At 45.8% G+C, this 22,373-nt stretch overlaps 1 protein-coding gene across 3 annotated transcripts; it reads right to left on the bottom strand.

Moving 5' to 3' along the window:
* Positions 1-1,223: 1,223 nt before the first annotated feature.
* POP4 (POP4 homolog, ribonuclease P/MRP subunit) lies at positions 1,224-19,378 on the bottom strand. 3 transcript variants are annotated; one of them, XM_066327924.1, is made up of 7 exons: positions 4,791-4,845; positions 4,107-4,159; positions 3,476-3,699; positions 2,773-2,850; positions 2,486-2,547; positions 2,139-2,240; positions 1,224-1,699 (listed from the first exon to the last, which is right to left on the bottom strand). In XM_066327924.1, exons 1-7 carry the CDS (start codon positions 4,843-4,845, stop codon positions 1,563-1,565), a joined length of 711 nt encoding a protein of 236 aa, XP_066184021.1. In that variant the 3' UTR covers positions 1,224-1,562. The 3 variants fall into 3 exon arrangements, with proteins under 3 accessions (XP_066184021.1, XP_066184022.1, XP_066184023.1); XM_066327925.1 differs by lacking the exons at positions 4,107-4,159; positions 4,791-4,845 and adding an exon at positions 19,059-19,372; XM_066327926.1 differs by lacking the exons at positions 2,139-2,240; positions 4,107-4,159; positions 4,791-4,845 and adding an exon at positions 19,059-19,378.
* Between the last annotated feature and the right edge of the window lie 2,995 nt (positions 19,379-22,373).

Genomic DNA, 22,373 nt, shown 5'->3' with positions numbered 1-22,373 from the left:
CTAACAACTTTAACATGTATTGTTCTTCAGATAAAAATTCTGTTGGTGTGAAATGCCTATCGCCCCATATAAATTACCTGTCCCTTGCAAGAATGCTGTTTCCCCGTCTCAAGAGAAATACTTCATAGAATTGCAGCAAAGATTTTGATTTCTATACCAACTGTTTCTATTTCCTGATTCCAAAGATCTGTTCTGGAACACCACTAGTGCCCACACTGAGTTCATCCATTCAGGGATGGTGAAGGGGGTTTGTGTCTGGGGGAGGTGCAGCTCTCCTGTGACCTCTCCCAGCAGCAGGTCTGGAAAGGAGCTTTGGAGGCCAGGTAAGTGTTCGTGTGGCACTGGGGCTGGAGGGGGTGATGAGCTCTGGCTCTCGGCTGCCCTGAGTGCCCTCAGTGCAGGTTAAAGCTCTGACTGCCCTGCCAACCCCAGTTACTCAGCCTTGGGGTGTGATTGTGTGAGGAACAGCTGTGTTCTCTTCGAAGAAATGACCCTGGTTCGCTACAAATGCTTGAATGGTGACAGGGAAAAAGATTTCCTAGGTACAAGTTTTTCATATGATACTGAAATTGATGAAAAGCTCCTGAAAAATTACCCTTAAAGCCACCATAGAAGCATTTTTGTGACAGAAAAATGTTAAGCAATCTAAATTACAGGGGTCATTTCCTCCTCCCAAACATGTCAAACTTGCCCAGTCAATAAGGGATTGTAATCTGGGCAATCAAAAATGAAGTGTACAGTAAAAAATAAAAAAGGGGCTGAGGATAGACAAAGCACGGCAGCTCTGTGGACAGAGGTTAAATATTCATAGAGCAATTCTGTGGGTAATTGAAATACAGCATTGAATAGGGGTCCCTTCTATGAATTTCCAGTTTCAAGTGCTTCCCTCTCATGTGCTGTGCTCCCTGCACTGTGCCATGACAATGTGTATTTATTTATTGACACAGATACCTGACTTAGCCTCAAAGTAGCAGGGTGTTAGTGAGGACATGCTTGGTGTGGTTACATTTTTCATTATTATACATTCACATGGGTTTCACTGTGCACACCTCCCACCTACAACAGTATCAACCCCAGCCAGGGAGACACTCAAGGTAAAAACCCACCAGCTCAAACTGTTTATTTGCCTGTGCCTGCAGCAACCAATATGCTGATGCTGGCCCAGGCACAATGATTATAGAGCAGTCTCACTGCAAGCATGTAACAGGCAGCTAAAGCCCAACTTAGACAGAAGGCAACAATAACATTTATTAAAGAGTTACAAAATTTTCAACTGTACAAATTTACAATTATAAACTGAAACAGAAGTTAGGTAGTTAATATTAATCATGTAACTTAAATAAAAACCAGAATTTTGTATACAAATAAAAAAGAGACCCGACCAATTTCAACAGTCGGTGAGGCTGCTTAAAGACAGCAGATACTGCTTATTCTTCAGTAGAAAGAAATGCTTTATAAATATTTCACATGGCTGTTGCTTTTTCCATCTGCCAGAAAACCTGCTCTTTGAACTGCAGGAAAACAGCAGCCATTTCTGTGAATGCTTCTGACTTTCCCTGAAATCACAGGTCAATAGTTCCTTTCAACTTGAATTTTTTTGCAGATCTTTCACTGGCTCTGAGCAGGAACTTGCTCCCGTAGATGTAGGAAATGAATCCATCAAGCTCCAGGCTAAACACATTGTTCAGCTTGGGAACAACTGAAATGCAAAAGGACACACACTGAACAAAGTGCACTAATGTAAGTCCCTGTCATGGGAATATACTGACATACCAGGGGATGTTTATTCACCTGCAGATTTGAGCCTTGACACATTTCAAGGTTTTTATACTTTATTAGGAGAAGAAAAATAACCCAAGCCTCCACATTTCACTGGAATTACCAAAGTTAGACCTTGTGCAGGAGCATACAGTTAAGTGATGCACTTTTTAAACACTGCTCATCTCTAATGAGATGTGTTTTGGGTAAGTTATTGCGCTGTTGGCTGGTGACTTCTGCTACTCTAAGCAAAGAGCCAAGAGCACTGATATAAACCAATGTACTCAAAGGCACAAAAAGAAGAGCATGCTCAAGAATTTTTTTATGATTCAATTTGTGAAAATAACACAAAAAAAAAAGAAAATGATTGCCTTCTATACCTTTTAATTTGTCCTCTTTAGTGATAATTTTGAAGACATGTTTAAATTCCTGTAGAATGATTCCTGTTATCCCAACATAAGAGGGGCACTTTGATTTTGTAACTGAAAGAACAGAAGTATGGATTAGAAAATTTCAGATGCACTTTATGTGCAGTTAACCTTTGCAACCAACAACATGATTTTCAAGAGTAGTTGTAAAGTAATTGGCATTTTGAAGAGAGAATTATGATCTTAACTATGTGATTCTAGAGTTAATGGTACTGAAAGGAATTTAAAAATAAGCACTTGAACTACAGGAGCATCTACTGAATTTCAAATGATGTTCTACAAGCAAACAAACAGAATACCTGTGACAATGGCTCCATGGAGATCAGCTTTGAGCAGCTTGCCCTGAATCATATGGGGTTGCCTTGAAGAAGAGAAGGGGATCAAAGAGGAGAGAAGAAAATCATCTGAACTGTCACACTTACAAAATGTGACTATGACTATTATAATCACAATAATTCTGTGATTCTGAGAAATAGGACCAATATGCTTATCAGTTAACCACAGTGCTTCAAGCTCAATAAATTCAATAAAACTGGAAATATCTACTGTATGAAACCCAGACTAAATTTAAAATACATCCACGTACGCATCAGGTTTGAGTCCGTGGCAGAGGTCCCTGATGTACTGTTTCCAGAGCTCGTGCAGTGGGAGGAAGATGGCATATCTGCAGCAAAAAAAGATAAATGAAAAGTATTATACAAAATTTAGTTATATTGATTGCTGAAGTAGTCTGTATTTCCAGAGTTAAGGCTGACATTTTTAAGTTACACAACCTTCAGTTACTCTGCAAGTTGGCCCACTCCAAACAGCTGCTTTACTTTATAAAACAAGCACAAAGCATGCTCCTCTCTACCAACCTAAAACAGTGATGTCTTCTAGAGAATCACGCTAAAACTGAAGAGATTTCTCCTTTTTATTTTGTTCTTTTATCTCCCTGCTTACTCTGTTAGCAAAGCAGGGGCTTTATTCAGCATAATAAATTCAAGGAACCTTATGCAGAATTTTGACTCTCTGGTCATAGAGAGTCCAACTTTACAGACTGAAACCAGAGAGGTTTGTGTCTGGGTTTGATTTCCTGTCATGTTTAGATACACAAAATGAACACAACAGAAATGAATCTTTCACCTATGCAGACAAGAGAACTCCTTTCTCATGCTGAAATGCCACAAGCAGTGTTTCAAGCTGACTTTACACACTGGAGGGTCCTACCCACATGCACATGCTGCTGCTTTCACACACTTTTGATGTAGTTCCACTTTACCACAAAAAGAAGACAGCTGAAGTCATACCTTTGCTGTTCAGGTTCAATTTCAAACAGACGCAGCTCTCGCCTCTGCTTGGCAGTAAAACCTTTTGTCTTCTTCCTCTTCTGCTTGGTCTTTTTTTTTGGATAATGCTCCAGAACGACAGCTTTCCGAGTTAACATCTCCTGGATAGCTTCAGCTTTCATTTTGGGCATGCTACGCTTCAGGAAGGCATGCACAAATGCCTTGGCTTCTTCTGAGCCCTGGGGCTAAACACATGTGAAAGGAGGCTTTAAAACAGTACGTGTCAATTAAATTAGAACTTGTTGCTGACCAGTGGTTTCATCAAGTCGGCAAGATCTCCGTGGGAATAGGAGATCTTCCCGTCAGAGCCAGTGGAGGGAGATGTTCCCATGCTGAAGCCCCTGCGTGCAGTGCCGAGCGCGGGCACACCGCGGCCCTCGCGTCCGGCCCGCTCCCGGACTCACGTGGTGCAGGAAAAGCCCTTCTTGTGCATTTCGCTTGAAGCGGCGAGTTCCGAGCGGGACATACAGGGGACACCGGGGACCCAACCCACCCCCGGCCCAGCGGTGTCTAACGGCGTTTGGCAGAGCGTGCAGGAGTGGGAATCGCCACACGGGAACCCCCGGCACGGCGTTCCGGGAATGGGCGGTACCTGCAGGCGCAGCTCCCCGCTCTCCTCGGGCGCCAGCCGGCGGTACAGCTGTCCTGCAAGGCACGGCGGCGCGGCTTCGGCCGGGGCGGGCGCTCACCCCCATCCCTCACCCCGCATCGCCCTCCCGGCATCCCTCATCCTCCGTCCCTCACCTTCCACCGCCCACCCCGCATCCCTCACCCTCCACACATCCCTCTATCGCCCACCGGCAGCCCTCATTCCTCACCCTCATCCCTCACCCTCCACCGCTTCCCCCTCATTCCTCACCTCCATCCCTCACCCTCCACAACTCCCCCCTCATCCCTCACCTCCATCCCTCACCCTCCACAACTCCCCCCTCATCCCTCACCTCCATCCCTCACCCTCCACCGCTTCCCCCTCATTCCTCACCTCCATCCCTCACCCTCCACAACTCCCCCCTCATTCCTCACCTCCATCCCTCACCCTCCACCGCTTCCCCCTCATTCCTCACCTCCATCCCTCACCCTCCACAACTCCCCCCTCATCCCTCACCTCCATCCCTCACCCTCCACCGCTTCCCCCTCATTCCTCACCTCCATCCCTCACCCTCCACCGCTTCCCCCTCATTCCTCACCTCCATCCCTCACCCTCCACAACTCCCCCCTCATCCCTACCCGCCCCCGCTCTCCCCCGTCCCTCTCTCCCCTCCCGCTGTCCCCTCACCCTCCATGGCGTTGCGGCGCGGGCGGCGCGGGCTGATGACGTATCGCAGCCCCATGCGCACAGCGGCGCTCCCCGGCCTGGCCACAAGGCGGCGCCGGGGGTGCGGTGAGGGGAGCTGTTGTAATTGCCTGTTTACTGCTCCTCTGCCAATAAATGCTCTGAACTGTGAGACGCTGGGCAACAGATATTTCATTTACTGTCATGGAGGAGTTTCTTTTTAAAAAGCGTAGTCGATTATGCCTTCTGTAACGCAAGCCACCTCGTTTTCTGTGGTCGTCCACCACAGAGTGTGGTCGCAGACACGCAGAGTGCACAAGGCTGTTGTTGGGTATTGACATGTCAGCGTCCTTCCCATAGAAATAGCAGTCTGGATATCGTCATGGCCGTGTCAGTCCTCACTTCTCTCATCCTGCAGTCACTCTCACCACAGATGATGGGATATACATTCCCACCTTTCCGTCCTGCAGTCTCCTCACCTCGCACTTTTGTTGCCTCAGTTGTGCTGGAGGTCTTCCTCCCCGCCGAGATTTACCTGTGTGGTGCTGGAGCAGCCACTGCCCAGTCCCCAGGGCAATGGCAGGCACAGGTCCTCCCTGTCCCCACTAAAGTTCCTCCCACCCCACTGATCCTGGTAGGAGAGAAGTTCTTTCCTAGTCCCATCCTGTCCTCCAAGGCTCTCCAGCCGTGGTGCTGGCTGCTGCTGCAGGCAGTGCCTGGCTCTGTTCTCAGCGGTTAACAGTGTGTCAGATCTGCTCTGGAACTGCACACCCAGCAACATGAGATCTTTGGTTAAAACCAGCCCTCATGTTTCTAGTGATCATGGTCAGGACATAGGAAGATGCCACTCGCTGTGAGATTTACATGCTCCAACACATCAGAGCCTTTTACCTCTTGGGACAGGACGAAGTCCTACTTGCTCACAATAGGAAAGTGTCTTGAAACCAGAGTGGCCAATTCCTGCTCCTGCCAGCCCAGTCCCAACTCCTGCAGTCCTCTGCTCAGGCATGATATTTCTCCAAATACAGAAAAGATTTATATTCCTGTCACATGGCGATACTGGCTCAGCAGATAATTAAGTGCTGCTCGGTAAAAGATATTTGCAGAGGGAGTTACGGAGGTAGGGTATAAGAAACATGATGATTTTGTGGAGTGCTGCTGTGGGGCACAAAGGTACTAAAGTGATCCCTAACAGGGAATGAAATAGTAGATCTCTCTGGTTGTGTGTAAAGGAGAAAGGGCTGTCTCTGCAGAGTGTTAAGCATGAACAGCAGCTGGTTTGTATCACAGACCTCCTGGCAGTTAAGTACGTTAACACAGCAAGTGGATCTCTTGGTTTTACAAAGCATGGACTCCTTGAGTTGTCATTGCTACTATGAGAAGATCAATTTTCATGAATGGAGTACCAGGATAAGCGCTATGAGTCTTTAGGGCCATATGAGTGCTCCTTCACTGGATTTATGCTGCAATTCTTAGGGCACTTCAGGGATTAATAGTCAAATCAGTGTTGGCGGTGCTGGTGTTGTAAATCCAATGATCCAGGCTAAACTGGTGCCTGGGGAAACCAGTCTCTTCCAACAGCTCTACATCTTCATTTCCCAATTTATCTTCAGATATAATGTCTGAGGGAGCGAGATCAGGGCTTTAGTGTGTGTCCCAGCAAGAAGGCTCTGCGTCAGGAATCGAGACACATCAAATAAACATGAAAAAGAATAGGTGAAGAAACGGAGAAACCACAGAATAGGCAAAGGCAGTTTGTCGATAAGAAAAAGAAGGCTCAGAGAAATGAGGAAAAATGGGTAAGATGTGAATGTAAAGTGATGTGGAAATATGCGAGGAAATAACTGTAACGCATGTTTTGGGATGTGCAGCACCCTGTCTTAGTGTCTTACCATTATGAAGTTTTTTACCTCAAGTAAATCACCTTGGAATAGGTTTTTAGTGATAAAATTCCCTGGTATATATTATTAATACCATGTTTTAGGTGCCAACATTGGTGTTTCCTATCCAGTTAAATCTGGCTTTATTTATTGCTTTCCAAAAATAAGCAATACACTCACACCCATGTAAACCCCTTTCACGGACACAGTCTAACTGTGTGCCCTGGGGGAGGATATTGCTCTACCTCTTGGGGCTGTGGAACTGTAGGAATGGGCAAGAATCGTGCGCAGGCCAGGTTGGGGAACAGCAGTGCCTTGGGAGAGCTGGGTGGCTGTGGAGCAATTACAGGATGAGTTTTATTGTGACAGTCACAGAAAGCTAAAACTTGAGATGTGAAGTGACCAAAGACAGCCATAATTAAAGATGTTTGTGCTACACAAGAATAGCAGAGCAGGGATTTTTTTTTTAAAAAGAGTAATTATGAACTGAAATGAGAAATGAGCGTGAAGTTAACTGGTGTGTGCAAAAAGTCACTGGGCTGTAATCACTGCTGTACTTTTGCTGACAGTGATGCAGGAAATAAATACTGTAATTCTCTAGAAGGACTGTCTCAGCAAGCATTTGAGCTCTCAAGATCAATATAGTTTATTCCTCTTGGCCAAATTGTATTAGCAGCTGAATTTGGTCCCTAGGGACATTTGTACTGGTGAAAATAATTTCCATTTAAAGCCCTCTGATCTGATTTCCTCTATCCAGATAATACAATTCCCACCCCCTTCCCATGGCTGTGCTGAAGCAGCGTCTGTCCAGTGTGTGTCAGCCCTGCCACCATCCCACCAGCTCCTGCCTGCACCCAGCCTTGGCACCCTGCTCCTGACATCTCCTCTGGGCCTGGGGGTGCTCTGTGCCAGCAGTTTTAGGGCCAGAGGCTGACCATAGCCTCCCAGCACTGGCTGTGCAGCCAGGACCTTTCCAGGGAGTCCAGAGTACTCAGGGTTCCCTGGAAAAAGCCATTTAGGAAAGGGTCATGTCTGGGGGTGCAGGGTGGGTGGGCAGGGTAAAATCTGCCATCCAGCCCGATGGGTACATGGAGTAATTGACATGAGCAGCCTGAACCTTCATCTCGTGTCAATGTCGGTATGCCAGAGGAAGGTTTGCAATAGCTGTGTGTGTAAGCCAAACTCTTGCATTAGGGGCTTGGCTGACTGATTTTAGATTGCTGTGGCTGACTGATGAGCAGCATCTTTTGAAGAACTGTGTATCCCTCAAATGTTTCTTTTCCATATATTTTTCCATTAATTTTTCTGCTTTATCAGCTCGCCCTTAACTCATGGCTTGTCATCGTGTTCTGCCCCCGCCCCAGGCTCATAAACTGTCCTTCCCAGCTGAAGGGTCATTATTTCCTTGCAGTCCTGGCTCCTTCTCATCTCGAATTGCAGCTGCCGCTCCAGGGCACAGACAAAAGACTGGCTTGTCTGTGCCTGACAGAAACAAAAAAGCGCTGGGAAGCAGAGTCCAAAGAGATCTCAGTGACACAGAAATCAGAAGCAAATAATAATCCAAAAATGTTTTCAGGAAATACCAATGATTTAATAGCTAGGTTTTAAAAACCAAACTGAAACAAGGCAGGTTTTTGGCAGGCTGTGCCCTGTCCCCACAGCTGCTCACACTAGAGGGCAGCCCGAGACTGTCTGTACAGTGTTGTTGCAGTTCAGCTCACTGTCTTCATGATAAAAAATAAATTAAAAATGTTTACAAATTGTGTCCTCTTATGAAAGAAATGTGCCCATTTGCAGCTTGGTTTAGCATACACAACTCCAGTTCCTCCATATACCAATTCTTTCTGCGGTGTCAGTGAAAAGAGGATTGTGAAGGAATTCAATTTTGCTACAAGTTAAGGAGGCCACTTCTTAAACACCAATAAATTCTTGTATCAAAATAAAAAGCTATGTCCGTGTGGGCAACCCCAGAATACCTGGAGATAACTACTGCAAACTGCAAGTACCCAGCCTTGGTGCACAGAGCAGCACTAAAATAGCAGTGCTTGCTTCCCAAAACAGTAACGAGCAGTCAGAAAAGCTGAGGCTTTGGCAGCTGACGTTTGGTTTCCCTGCATGCAGGGATCACGTATGATCCAAACACATATCAGCATGACAGGCACCACTTCTGCTCCTGAACAGCTTGTATTTACTAATTAATATCAGCATTCAGCATTCATGTATTATTCCATGACAGTCTGTCTCACAGTCATTACTTTTGTTATGCTTTGAGTTTCATTTAGAACTTGTTGAATATTCTATTTTAAAACATAATTAACATTGGCTCATCTGTGATAGAGAGGTATGATGCAAAAATGAGTATTAGGAATAGTGAGTTAGAAAGTAATAGTAGTCATTGGAGTTACAGCAGATTGACTAGTTTAGTGTATTTCACTTGGTTTTGGTTAAACTACACAAAATTAACATAATTCATTAAAATTTGAAAATAATACAGCTGTATTGAAAATAAAAGGTGTGTGTTAAAATAATTTGTGTTTCCCTGAAGCACCTTTTGCTGTGTTTCCCAGCAAGTGCTTGGACCAGAGGCGAGGGGGCTCTGGTTGGGACGGTGGGCACTGCCTGTGCCATCCTGACCCAGGAGGGAGCAAGAGGCTCCAGCCACGCTGGGCAGTGTCCACAGCACAGCCACCTCCTGCACAGCTCCCAGCCAGCAGCTGCTTCCTCCAAACAGCTACCGTGCCTGGAGTTACAGCTGCTGTGAAATCCCAGGGAAGCTGAGAAGGTTCATTAACTGAACAGATAGGAATTTCTCGTTTTTCCTCTATAATGAGGCATCTTTCTCAAAAGCATCACTCTCAGCAAAGCCCTGCTCCTGCCAGACTCTTTGGAAGCAGTGTGCTGAGGCTGTCAGCAGTGAGCCATTCCTTTTAACACAGCAAGTCTGCTTGTGCACCTCCAAAGGATGCAGCTGCTGAATACATATTGGAAGGGCTCCTCTGCAGCACTCAGCTTCAGGTCCCGCTGTTTGAACGTGTCTGTCACAGCACACCAGCTCACAAGAGTCCTGCCCAGGGGACCTGTGTGTCTCAGGTGGAGTGACCCAAAGAAAAACAAGTGGGAGCTATTTGTCTCCTGAAACTGGGCTGGATGAGCCCCGTTAGCACAGCCAGCACCTGAACTAGCAGTGTCCTGAGCTGCTGCCTGAGGCAGTCTGAGGGGAGCGCTGCCATTCCCAGCTGATACGGAGTGATGCCTACTCACACAGGGTGCTGCTAACCCATAACACTGCCTGGGACCATGCTGGTAATGCATGGAGGCAGCATTACTTTCATAATGTTCCTGGTTATCTACACTGGTGTTTTATCAACCAATTATAGAGGCATCAGTGACTGTATAAAGTGTAACCAAAACCATCAAGGGAAATTCAGCTAAATCCCCCTCACTGGACTGCAGTGGAGGGCACTGAGCTGTGCTCAGAACTCTTGAAGTTTTCATCCATGGGAGTGTGAAAAGCAGTCACAGCATCTGCGGGCTTGGACCCCACTGCAGGCAGGGTCCTTATGAGCAGTGGTCAGCTCCTTGCACAGAGCTGGTGATGAGGCTTTCAGCTCCCTGTCTGTAATCCCATTTCTTTGGGACTGCTGGAGTGTGGTGGGGCAGTGAGGGGGTTAACGCTGCAGCAGTCTTTTGATAATTGAAAAAGAAAAAAGCCTATCCAAAGCGAACCAAAACAACCCCCTGTCTGAGGTCAGTGCTCTAGTAAGTGCCTTTTAAAGAAACAATAACCTGGTGCAATAGAAAATACTCTGTCCCTCTCTTCAGTAGAAATCTGATAAACCACATAGAGAGGCAGGTGTCCAAGGAGATAAAAGTAATAAATGTGGCTGCAGTTCGGGAGTGAGTTAGGTTGTCAGGCTGGTAATTAAATGAAAGCCCTCTCAGGAAATGCTGGAAGCTAATAGATACACACGGAGATGCCAATTCATTTGCCTCAGCAATATATGTTAATTTTAGCATGGGATTAATTTATACATTTTGCAGTGGGACAAAATGGCAAGGATGGGAGGGGGAGAGCTTTCATCCTGCCTGTGGTAGAGATTACTAAGCACCTTATACTTGTTAAAAACAGAACGGTGTATGAAAATGGGAGAGAAAAATGTTTAATTCAAGTACATTTTCTAAACAGAATTAACTAATCACAGGCTTGTATCTGACCCAAAGCAGTCTTGTAGACAACTGCCAGGGGCTCCTTGGCTTTGCCACAGCTCAGTAAGTACAGAGCCCTAGTTAGCAGGTAGCTCAAGTCACTCTGTGTTGCTGTGGTTTAAAGGATTTCTGAGTTACAAGAGTGTGAAATGAGGAGTGCTGCAGGGGTGGGTCCTGCTACAGGAAGATCAGAGGTTATTTGGGACTACAGCAAACTCAAGGATTGATGCTCTGGCAAGTGTACAGAGGAGCCTGCAGGAAAGGAGAGATTTGTATGCAAAAGCACACTGGTAATCATTGAAAGAGCTAGTATTCACCAAGGGAGCTGGTAATCACCAAGGGCTGGTAGTCACCACAGAGCTGTGTGTGCCATGCAGGCTTGGGGCAGTGAGCAAGTCACTGCTCAGGACTCCATCAGCTTCGGCCATGTGGCACACACTGACCACCCAGCTCCTTCTGGTTTGTGGCTGTCCTGTTCTGGAAGAAAGCCTGGACCTCTGAGGCCAGGCAGACACTGAAGTAGGGGAGATGTTCTCCAGTGGCAGAGGGCAGTGAGGGGGCTGTGACCCTGCTGTGCCCTCAGGAGGTGGGTGTTTGTGGGTTTCTATCCCTCTCTGAGGTAATTTTTGAACCTTGCATCATTTCAGTGCTGTTTGTCACAGGCACTGAGCTCTCCTGTAACATCCCTGCAGCTCTCAGGTGCACAGCTGAGGACAGACATGCAGCTCCCAGTGCACACTCAGCCCGTGGTGAGCCTGCAGCTGCCGGTGCCTGTGGCCGTGTCTGCCAGGACCCTCCGCTGCCGGCGGCACCAGGTGCTGCTGGAGACACGAAATGGGCCCTCATTTACACATCCAAGTGTGGCATTAAGGGCTTCACTATGGGTATCTCAGCTCTGAAACACACACTGCAGCACAGCAGGCTTCTTTCTAAAAAAAGCCCTCTGATCTGGAAAATTATCAGCATTGAAGCAGCAGAAGCAAAGCAGATTTTCCTTTATTTTCTTCTGCCTTAGAGGAGGAATACTCACTTGCCCTTCAGTATGATTACAGCCCACTTACTAACACTTCTTTTTTTTGAATTTCAGACCTACATTTTGCAACAGTCACAAGGAAGAAGTGTTTCTTTTCAAAGCCTGGAGCAGCCAGCACAAGGGTAAAGTTTATTTAACAAAAAGAATAGTTCCAGCTGAATACATATTGTGAAATTACAGTATTATTTAAAGCAAAATACAAATGGTTGTGGGTCAGGGTCAGGAAAGAAAGATGACATCTTCTGCAAAGTGCATCCAACAACTGTCTTCAAATTTTAAAGGTTTTTTTAAAGGATGTTTTTTCTTTTCTTCATGTAATTATGCAAAAGAATAGAACTAAAAAAATGTACTAGATGCTGAAAGCAAAGTCGAGGCATGCTCAGGGACTGCAAGTAGAGGCATTACAAGTGGTGTCTCAAATGCTGATTTCAGAATTATGGGCTCTGTCTTTCCAGGATGGAGGTCTGTGTCCTTCCTGCCCACACACGTGTCCCCTAAGGGACGTCCTCCCTGCATGGCAGGCCAGGGCAGGACCCTGAGGGACCCCACGAGGGCTGGCCCTGGCTGCACACTCCTTGCTTAACAGCCATTTTCCTGATGCCACAGAAATCACCTCTATCCTTTTTGTTCCAGACTGCCGCTGTCAAAATCCACACTCTTCATGAGAAGGAGAGTTGTTACCCACTTTTGATAATAGTACTTTTAGTTGGCTCTTGCCAGTCTTGCTACACAGTCTGCCTGCTGTGTTTCCTCCCCGGCACTGCTGTAGTGTCCTTCTGCCGCTGCTCCAAGGGCTCTCAGTGTTTCCATAACACTGGAGGTGAGCTGGGAGCAAACCCAGGAATATCCTGGGCGTCCGACCAGCATCACCCCTGTGTGTTGGCTTGGGTGAGCTGTGGGAGACATGAAGGAGTCAGGAGAGCTCATGTCATTACAGGAGAGGCTCCTGTGCCGAGGAGATCATCTTAATTAAACCCTCCCTGTCCCCTGAGGACTGACTTACAGGGATTTTAAGGGACTGTGGGGCATGCTTTAATGTGTCTTTGTCTTTACATTACTGAGTCGTACTGAGCCCTTCCATAACTCTGGCATTTAAACACAGATGTTGTGTGTTATCCTCGTCTCATGAATTGAAGGAAAAAAAAAAAAAAGGTAGAAATAATAATTTCTCTCATTGTCATGCATGTAAAAATACCAAACTCCACAGCTGAGACATTTTTGGTGCTCACACAGATATACAGAGTCAGTTCTGGAGGTAGGAAAAGGGGACGTTCCAGTTGCCAGTGCAGATACATTCCCTGCGACGCAGATTCTGGTTTCCCTGGGAAGCACCAAGGCATTGCCCATCTTTGGCCAGATGTGATGGCTGAGCAAAGCAGCTGGAGCCCTCCGTGTCCCTGAGGGTCCGAGGAGTCGTTCCCGGAGCCCGGCGCGTCTCCAGGTGCGGCACAACAGCTCCGCCCGCAGCTCCTGCTGCTGCCAGCTCCTGCTGTGCTTAAAACCAGCTGAGCCTCCCACATGGCAGCGTGATTTACTAAACCACTAAGATATTGGGTCAGCCTTGTAAATCATTTTAATTATTTCACTAAACAGGTTGTGGAAATAGATCAATAGAAAATATGGCATTTAGGCTTACAGTGCTGTGCATTCATTATGGAAAAGGAATTATATTAACTGATTTAGAAGCTAATAATAACTGAAAATAACAATTTAATGGAAGCCTTCCAATCCTGCACTTTCAAAGCAGGATACAGCTATATGCAGTCACTCATTTTAATCTCAGTCAAGTATACAGAGCAATCTTTTGACTTTAAAAGAAATGTCAGTCAAGTACAAGTACTTGCAGACTTTCAGCATCCCATAAATTACATTATAATAAAACCAAAACAAAGAAACTGTCAACAACCATTTTTACATACTGGCAGGGTCACACGAACTAGACACATGAAAAATAAGAAAATATATTGCAATCTAACAAAGTGAAAGAGTTGCACAGCAGGGGCTATTTTCCTCTTGCAGTTTGTATTTCTGGGAGACTGTAATTTGTGCTGCAGAGCTTGAAGGACACTTCTCTCTCTAAGATATTGGGGTTTTATCTCAAACATCTTAATAGTAGATATATGCTATATTTCTGTGAATATGCACTATATATGTGATTTATATATGCAAGGAGACAGGGAGGAAAACAAACCAGAAAAACCTAATCTCACCTGTGCAGCAAAAGCCAGGTCTCAGCATTCAGTAGCTGGGGTCAGCATTGCTCTGTTACAATTATTTCACTCTAGCTGAACTTAATTTGGTATGCTGTGTCCTGGTTTTCTTAATGCATGCATGACAGTCACCTGTGCTGTTAAAATATTTCCTCCTGAAATAAGCTGTACATTGTGATTCTTTAATGCCTTATTGGCCATCGAGTCACTGCTGAACCCAGCAGCAGGTCTGTGAGCAGAATTCGAGCTGCCATCAGATAGTGCCCCTGTGTCAGGCTGGTTCGGAAGCCTGCAGCCTCCTGATAGGCAGTTGTCACACCAGCTATCTCCACTCTGCTTTGCAGGCACAGTTAAGCTTTTCTTTAAGCCCTCAGGCTAGATAGCTTTGGAATTATGCACTTCATCACACCCCAATTAGCTAGGGATGCATGACAAAACCCGTTATCAGTTCGTTTAGGTGGGAAAACACCTTATTTTGCTTCTTGGTTCAGCACGTGAAGAAAAATACCCACCTCCTTTTTCTCCACCGAGAAAAGCTTGTTTTAGAGCAGAGTGAAACTTCGAGCTGTGTCAAATCATGCTGTTCCTGCTTATTTACCTGCGTCCTTGAACTCCATCCGGCTGTTTTGGGAATGCTAAGTGTTGCTAAAATAAAAATAAATGGCTTCAGCGTGAGCGCAGAACTTGCTGAGCGCACTGCCCGTGCAGCGGGTGTGTCCCGCGGTGCTGAGCCCCCGGAGCAGGACAGGAGCTCTTTCCCCGGGGAAAGGGTCCCCAAGGCTCCCCACAGCGCCTCACCCCTCAGCGCTTTGCAGTGGGCTCCCGGCTGTGAACAACAAACTGGACGGATGTTTCTCCCTAGCCCAGTAAATGCCAGCAGCAACAGATGAGCACTGAATGAAGGGAGACGTGCTGGGTGAACACATGGCATTTTCATGGCCCTGAACGTGAGCAGGGCTTTCTCTGGTGCTGCTGTGCCCCCCAAAAACCCGCCGTGGCAAGGTTTGAATTACCGGGGGTAATGAGCCTAAACTGGGTTGACTTTTCCATACACATTTACAAGCAGGTTGACAAACACTTTCTGAACCCAGCAAAGCTCCTCGCATTTGCTTTTGAGATGGTTTTCTTTAGTGAAATGTTTTAGTCTAGCATAAGTAGTGTAAGATCTCTCTGGTCATTAAAGAATTAACTCAGGTTCATAAAGGGAGTTTATGTTCTTAAAAAATACTGCAAAAAGTTCAACTATTCGCATTTGACACTGTGGCAAGCTAGATTTAGTTCCTTTTATTCAGTCTTGTTATTAAGTCATGTTACAGCTCCCATTCTGGCAGGGGCCTGGGGTGGTTGCTGAGTGCTCTGTGCTGGGGCTGGAGCCCTGAGGACAGAGCCCACTTCTGTCTCTCCCTAGCGCTGGGGAACTGCAAGGCGGCCACACCCACAGATTCCTCCAGCATTGAAGCACTAATAGGTACACAGTCCTGGTCTTTCTGTCTTGTCAAACCCTGCTTGCTTCTCTGGAGACTGAAATGCCAGGCTTATTAATTATTAAAAGATGTCATAAGGAGTCTGGCTGCGTGGTTCTTGGCTAGCTTGGGTGCAAAGTCATTATCAGTGACTTAACCATAAACAGAGGTTCATTCTTACCAGGATTGCAATTAGCACCTTGCTGTGCATTTAACTAACTTGAGACTTTCATACCACCATAATATAAAAGTTGAAATTATATCCAGGCACTCTGTAAATGGATTACACTATTATCATTATTTGTAGCACTGAATGATAGTACTTTTACTGTCCTGCACTGAATTAGCATAAATGAATAACAAACACGAGTGTATGTGGTAAAGATCATAAAGTAACTGATGTTTCCTTAATCAAACTGTAAATTTTCACTGTCTCGTTTGATTTTGTTGCCTTTAGCTTCTCTTGTGCATTTTCTCAAGTTCTGCATTTCCCTGAGGGTGCCAGGTATCACTGACAGACGTGGTTCAGCCTAGATCATCACTCAGTACAGTTATTCCTTGGCCTGACTTGGATTTAGATGTGCACGCTGTGTCTTTGTCCGAAGGTTTATCAACATTCCCAAGCAAGTGCAGCTCTGGAGCTCTTGCAGTGCTTGGCTCAGTCGGAGTGAGACACAGAGGGTAGGCACTGCTGGCTTCCCAGGGCACTGTAAATTCAGTATAGCACTGGGGGGTGTTTCAGCAGCATCCTAATGCCTGCCACAGACACAGGATGACTTCATCTAGGGAAAACTGGCTTTTAAATCTTGACGCACTGGAGGGTCTCTTCAGGAAGTGAAGGGGGGACTTTTCCTTGTGCTCCCACAGTCCCTGCCTGCTCAGGGCAGCGAGAGCAGCAGTGGCTGTCCTGCCAGACCAGAGTGTGTGAGGCTGAGACACTGGGCAGGAGCTTTCCTGAGCTGCACTGCCCGTGGCTCTGGTGGCCTGGTAATCCAGTCCCTGCCATCCTGCTTTCAGTGCTTTGCAGGGGGACCCAGAAAAGAAGGACAATTGAAGAGTCCTCACGACGATGCTGCTGGTGCTCCATAGGCTGCAGAGAACTGACTCTGATCCTCAGAGCACAGACCAACCCCCAGCCCAGGGCTGCCTGATGCCAGGAGAGGGCACGTTAATTCCCAAGGGGAATTTAGTTCTCAGATCCTTGGCTGAGATCTGGCCAAGCTGCTCCTCTCTGGGTCACAGCCATCACCACATTGCTCTCCTGAGGGAAGGATGAGGCTAAGCCAAGAGGGTGTCAGAGTCCTGGCACTGACCTTCCTCACACCCAGCCTAAGGGCACAGACACTCTCCCTCTGGGGCTGGTGACACATCTGTAAAACTGCAAAGACAGTTGGTTAATGACATGCTGACAGGTATCCATCATTTGGATCAACTCTGACAACTCTGGAAGCACTGAAATGCAGCAGTCCAGAACAGTAAGTAAATAAATTACAGCATAGGCTTTAAAAAGAGGCTATGTCATGGGAATTTACTGCTAAATCTCATGTTGAATGTAGACTGTTAATACAGATGGACTCTGTTAAAAAAAAATTAAAATCTATTATAAAAACACAATGCTTGGAAATCAGGAATATGCTCCTAATTTTTTCCAAACTGTTGAGTTTTACTGCCACTCTAAATATCAATATGTGTCTAGGTACTATGTTGATCACCCTAAAAGCCAAAATGAGTCACAATACTCACTGGATTGTCGGTGCAACTTCAAAGCCTGAAAAATATTTAGTAATGAAGAATTCCTACTTTAGTTCATTAAAAGAAATAAACTACTTCAAATTTCCAAGCAAAATTACAAGAAAATAAATAAAAAAAAAGAGCCTATTTCTATGGTCATCTGGTTTTCATTCTGTATAATACTCCTAAAGACTTAACCTGTTGCTTCCTATTTCAAGGATAATACTAACACGAGATAAAGTTTTTGAAAGATCTGGTCATGGAACAGAAAAAAGTAACACCCCCTTTCCCATCTTCCCCAGAGTAAATTCCAAAAATTTCCTGTTAGAAAACTATAATCTTCAACTGAACTGTAAACATTTTTGAATTATTTATGAAGATCTTGGCAATTTAGTTTGTGTTACACTACAGATGATTTTCCATATGAGGTTTAAGAAACAGTTCAATAATAACAGGAAAGGAAATCCATACGCAACAAATAGGGAAATCCATTAACTAACTCTACATCAGAGTCTTCTTTGATTCAACTCTTAGTGTAACGGTGTTTTTCTTGGAATGTCCATAGCTGCTATAATTAGGAGGCGGGCAGTCACCAGAGGAGAAATAGGAGATTTCAATCCACTCATTGGCATTAGCACGGATCCTTAAAAAACCCACCTTGTTCAGTGCTAAATTTTGGATTGTTGTTGTAGATCTGAAGCACTATTTTCCCTGACTGGCTCCATTTATAATATTATTTATCTCTACTCAGCAGAGGCTGCTGGGTTTTATAAACATGGTGTAAACTCAGTAATAACCCCCATCCCACCCTTGCTCCCTGCTCCCCATCCCTGTCACACACAGCTGCTGCTGGGCTGGGGCAGGACAGGCTGATGCAGGAGTTTGTTATGGCCTGCCTTGCTCGGATTCTTCAAGCCTTCATCTTGGTCCCGTTGTTTCAAAACCTTTTAATATTCCTGTGGAATAATTCTAGTGTCTCCTGCACGAACAAAACCCAAACCTGGCCCCCGTGTGCCCACAGCAAAGCTCCCAGCTGCCCGCAGCCCCCACTGCAGCACAGGATCTGCAGCACTGCAGAGAAACGCCACAAAAGCCCACAGACAGAAAAGAAAGAATCCCCCATCTCTGCTGTAAGTGGATGTTTTACATTTAAACCCATTAGCAGCAGTAATTGGCACATGTTGGTATTTCAGTGCTCTCCCAAGGCTTGCAGCACTGGTTTTCCCCGCCCTGGAGGCACAGAGCCCCGGGGTGATGCAGGTGGTGTCCCACAGGTGCAGAGCTCCCTGGGCAGGGCTGGCAGAGCCCTTCCCCTGCCCAGTGACACCAGCCAGACACGCTTGCTGCACATCAATATTCTCACAACAACCCCCCTCCAATCAGTCTTTGCTAAAAGCATTAATTAAGACTTTAACATTTCTGATCCCATCAATTTTCTGTTCTCTTCTTATTAAATAGATGTACTAGGGGAGTTTGAATAATAACTGCCCAAAGTTTGGGGATAATGAATAAATGAACTTTGCCAGCCTCTGGCTAAGCATGAAATTTGCTGTGGAGCAACAAATACAACAGAGGCAGCTCATACATTAACCAACCTAGTTTTGACACACAAGTTTGGGAGCACATTATTTACTTACTTACTAATTCTAAGCGAGACTAAGCTCCAAAATGTTTTATGCAGGAAATGACAAATGACATGTTCAGACAGTCTTTGCACTCTCCATCACAGCGTGAAGCTGCTCACTCACCCATCTTCTCTTCAGTGGGTCTGGCCCTCTTGCCATGCACAGCGAGGCTTTCAGCACTGCAGGCTCCATTTTCCTGGGGAACTTTGTCAGGAAAGGAACACACCACAAACTGGGCGATTTTGGTTTTTACTCGCTAGGTCTTGGCACTTTGAAGGTCACCTGTGTGCTATCAAACTACTTTTGTTCCATGTATTTTTACATGTGCATGGCTCTAGCACCAGCTCTGTTACAGTGCTGTAAATCCATTCATTTTTGTGGAAATCCATTAACTCGCAGTGAATTTATGGTAGTATAACTGAGCGAGCTGCAGCTGATGGCGCAGACTGGAAATATTACAAGGAAAAGTGCAAAGTTCTATTGATTTTCTCTCAGGAAAAATGTGTGTTTCCTTATGATTATATTACAGATGACTCAGCTCTGGCCCCCAGCAGCCATCCCTCATGTTTCCCTGCTCGCTGGCTGTGCGAGGAGCCTGTGCTGTCCCCAGAGCAGGGACCCGGGGCTGCCTGCCCAGGCACCACCCGCCCCATCGCAGTGCTGGGGTGTAACAGCGTGTCCTTTTCGGAGGGCAGCCTTTCTGCACCCCAGCCAGCCCTCCCTAGAGAAACTGCTTGAGAAGATTTCAGGCACAATCAAGCTCACACCACCCCACACGTTACCAGGTTTGCTCAGCAAGGAGGAAGAAGGCTCCCGGCCCCAGATAAATTTCCAGCAGGCGTTTATTCCAATGTGCCAAAGGTGAATCCGAGGCCAGAAAGAGAGCGACTCTGTGGTTTTCCTCGGTTATACAGGGTCTCGTTCATGGGTGGTACTGGGGACAGGGCAGGGGCCAGGTGACCAGAGGGAAGAGAGGAACTGGACACCAACCCCCATAGCCGATGGGGAAATAGGGAAAGGGGATGCCATGGGCTGGGTGATGGGCTTGCGAAACCCCAAGAGAAGATTGCACAGTGTTTGCAGGGAGCCATGGGGGAGAAGCCTTTGTTTACAACTCGGGTATCTTTAATCCTCGTTTTTCCAGGGCAGGGCAGTTGGAAATCCCTTTAATGGCACAAGGGACTCCACACCGGGGGACTCTGTGCCTGGCTCCGTGTGGCACTGCAGAAGCCACACCACCCTCCCACACTCTGAAGCAAAGGCACTTATTCCTAATCGATTCTGACAGCAGACACCACGAGGAATGCTGAGATTTATGAAAAAGCAAGATTTGCCACTAGCCTCTGTCCATTAAGGGTACGGCAAAACCTCGCTTTGCCCTTTGTAAATACAATCAGCAGAAGTGAGGCAGTTGCCCTTTTCAGAAGAAAGAGCACTCTCAAAGGACAGATGTTTTAGCAAAAGTTCTCAACACACTCATAAGCAATGAGGCTCCAAATTCTTTACAATTTTTCTTCAAAACATTTCTCATTCCTTTAAGTGCTTTTTAAAGACTAAATACTGTACTGAAAGCTGGAGTCTTCTCTTTAGCCACTTATTTTCCCTGCACTACAGGAATATGGGGCCAATTATAGGCTGTGTATTTTGGGGAAAACAACAACAACAACAAAAAACCAAAAAAACCCAAACCAAAACAAAACCCCCAAAAAACAAAAAAAGCAAAACAAAACAACAAAACAAAACAAAACAAAAAAAAAAACACCAAAAAAAAAAAAAACAACCCCAAAAAACCCCCCTGGCCTGAATGTGGAAACCATGGCCCCAAAACCTGAAGGACAAATTTTGAAAATTTGAAGGTGAAGGTGAAGGTAAAGGTAAAGCAAGGCAATCTCACTTGTTGAAGTTATGCTCTGTGCTGGGAATGAGTTCTCTCTGCCTGTGTACAGGTCTTCACTGAAAAGCAAAGATGCCTGTTGCTCTTGCTAGAAGAGATTTTTCATCAAATCCTCAGGTTATTGTTTAGTATATCTAAGGTTTTATGGTGAATTGGAATATAAGAAATGTAATTCCTACTGTGGCACACTCAATTCTGATCTCAGAAAGGATAAAAAAGTTATTTTTAGTTGCAGATTTAATATTTTTTCACCTTTAATGTGATTAAAATCTAAAAGACCTTGGTAATTCTATTCCTGTCATTGCACACAAAACTTGCTGCCACTTCCTTTTGCAGATAACAGGCTACAAAAGGAAGGGATGGACAAACTTAAGATGATTGATGTGTTTCCTCCAAACCATGCAGTCTGTAATCCAAGAGACAATGTACTCTAACTGAAGGAACAGAAGTATCAGAGCAAAGCAGATACCTGTTTACTTGGAGACCAGCTGGAGGGCTGAAGTTAAAATAGAAGCATAACTACTCTTAGATAAAAATGCTTCACTGCTCCAAGCCTCAGCTATTTATTTAGATCAATTTAGGCAGATTTTCTTCTTCCTTTTGTGGAAAAAATTTAGTTTTCTCTCTCCCTTAGAAGGAAGTTGAGGCCCTGAGAAATATTCTCTGCCCTTGAGAAAACAGCAGCAACAATGAAGAGTTGGCCAGAGGACCCCCAGTCCAAACACAGGCAGGTTTCACTTGTGTGAGCAATCCTTTGGATTAGAACTCTCCTGACAGTGCAGACTCCACACACACCTCTGCTGGAGTAACTGTCCTTGAGCAAATTCCCAGACAGGAATGCTGATATTTGTTTAGAGATGGTCCAATATGTAAATCTTTTTCCCACCTATCTTTCCCTTCTAGGTTCAGAAGCCTTCCTGTATGCACATGGAAGTCAAGGACTGTGTTCTTCAGTGTCTCATGCTCTGATGCACTTCCAGGCTCACAACGACCACCTCCTCCAAGTTCTTCCCAAGAGCAGTTCGGCTTTTTGTGGGAGGATTACGGATTGTTCCCCAATCCACAGGATCCTACAGCTGGTAATAATGGGATGAACATTACTGTGAAGGTTTTATCCCCCCTGGATTCCCATGCTGAGTTTGCCCCAGTGCAAGAGGCTTTTACTATCACAGTGTAGGACACATATCAAACACAGACCTGCTTGGTCTCGAACCCAGAGAGTGCAAGTGGCACAAACCCCTGGCTGTCAGCGCTAGCCCTAGAAAAAGGCAATCCTGAGCATCTGGGAAGATAAGCCCTTCCTGGCCTCCTTCTGGAACAGGACTCAGGTACGAGGTGAGGCAGTGGCATGTCCTGTGTTTGCTCTGCAGCTCCTGCAGGCACAGTCCTGCTGCCACTGGAGCTGTCACTCTGCCTTTCCCACAAGGAAGCTCCTTTCTGAAATGTCACAAAAGGACACGATAAGAGTCATAGTCGGGCATAGGAAATTTCAGGGTACTTCACTAAATTTAGCTAACGAAGGTCATGTTTCTTTACCAAGTCAT

The sequence above is a fragment of the Sylvia atricapilla genome, chromosome 12 (assembly GCF_009819655.1).
Source record: "Sylvia atricapilla isolate bSylAtr1 chromosome 12, bSylAtr1.pri, whole genome shotgun sequence".
NCBI classification, from domain to species: Eukaryota; Metazoa; Chordata; class Aves; order Passeriformes; family Sylviidae; genus Sylvia; species Sylvia atricapilla.
This window is presented reverse-complemented; position numbering and strand designations above follow the sequence as displayed.

What these genes read in the sequence shown, in the direction of transcription:
- POP4 (XM_066327924.1), bottom strand. Translation starts at nt 4,845, where the DNA reads ATGGGGCTGCGATACGTCATCAGCCCGCGCCGCCCGCGCCGCAACGCC. An exon ending in GCGCCGCAACGCCATGGAGG is followed by an intron (nt 4,160 to 4,790) that starts GTGAGGGGACAG and finishes CGTGCCTTGCAG; the next exon opens with GACAGCTGTACCGCCGGCTG. An exon ending in TAAAGAGGACAAATTAAAAG is followed by an intron (nt 1,700 to 2,138) that starts GTATAGAAGGCA and finishes TTTGCATTTCAG; the next exon opens with TTGTTCCCAAGCTGAACAAT.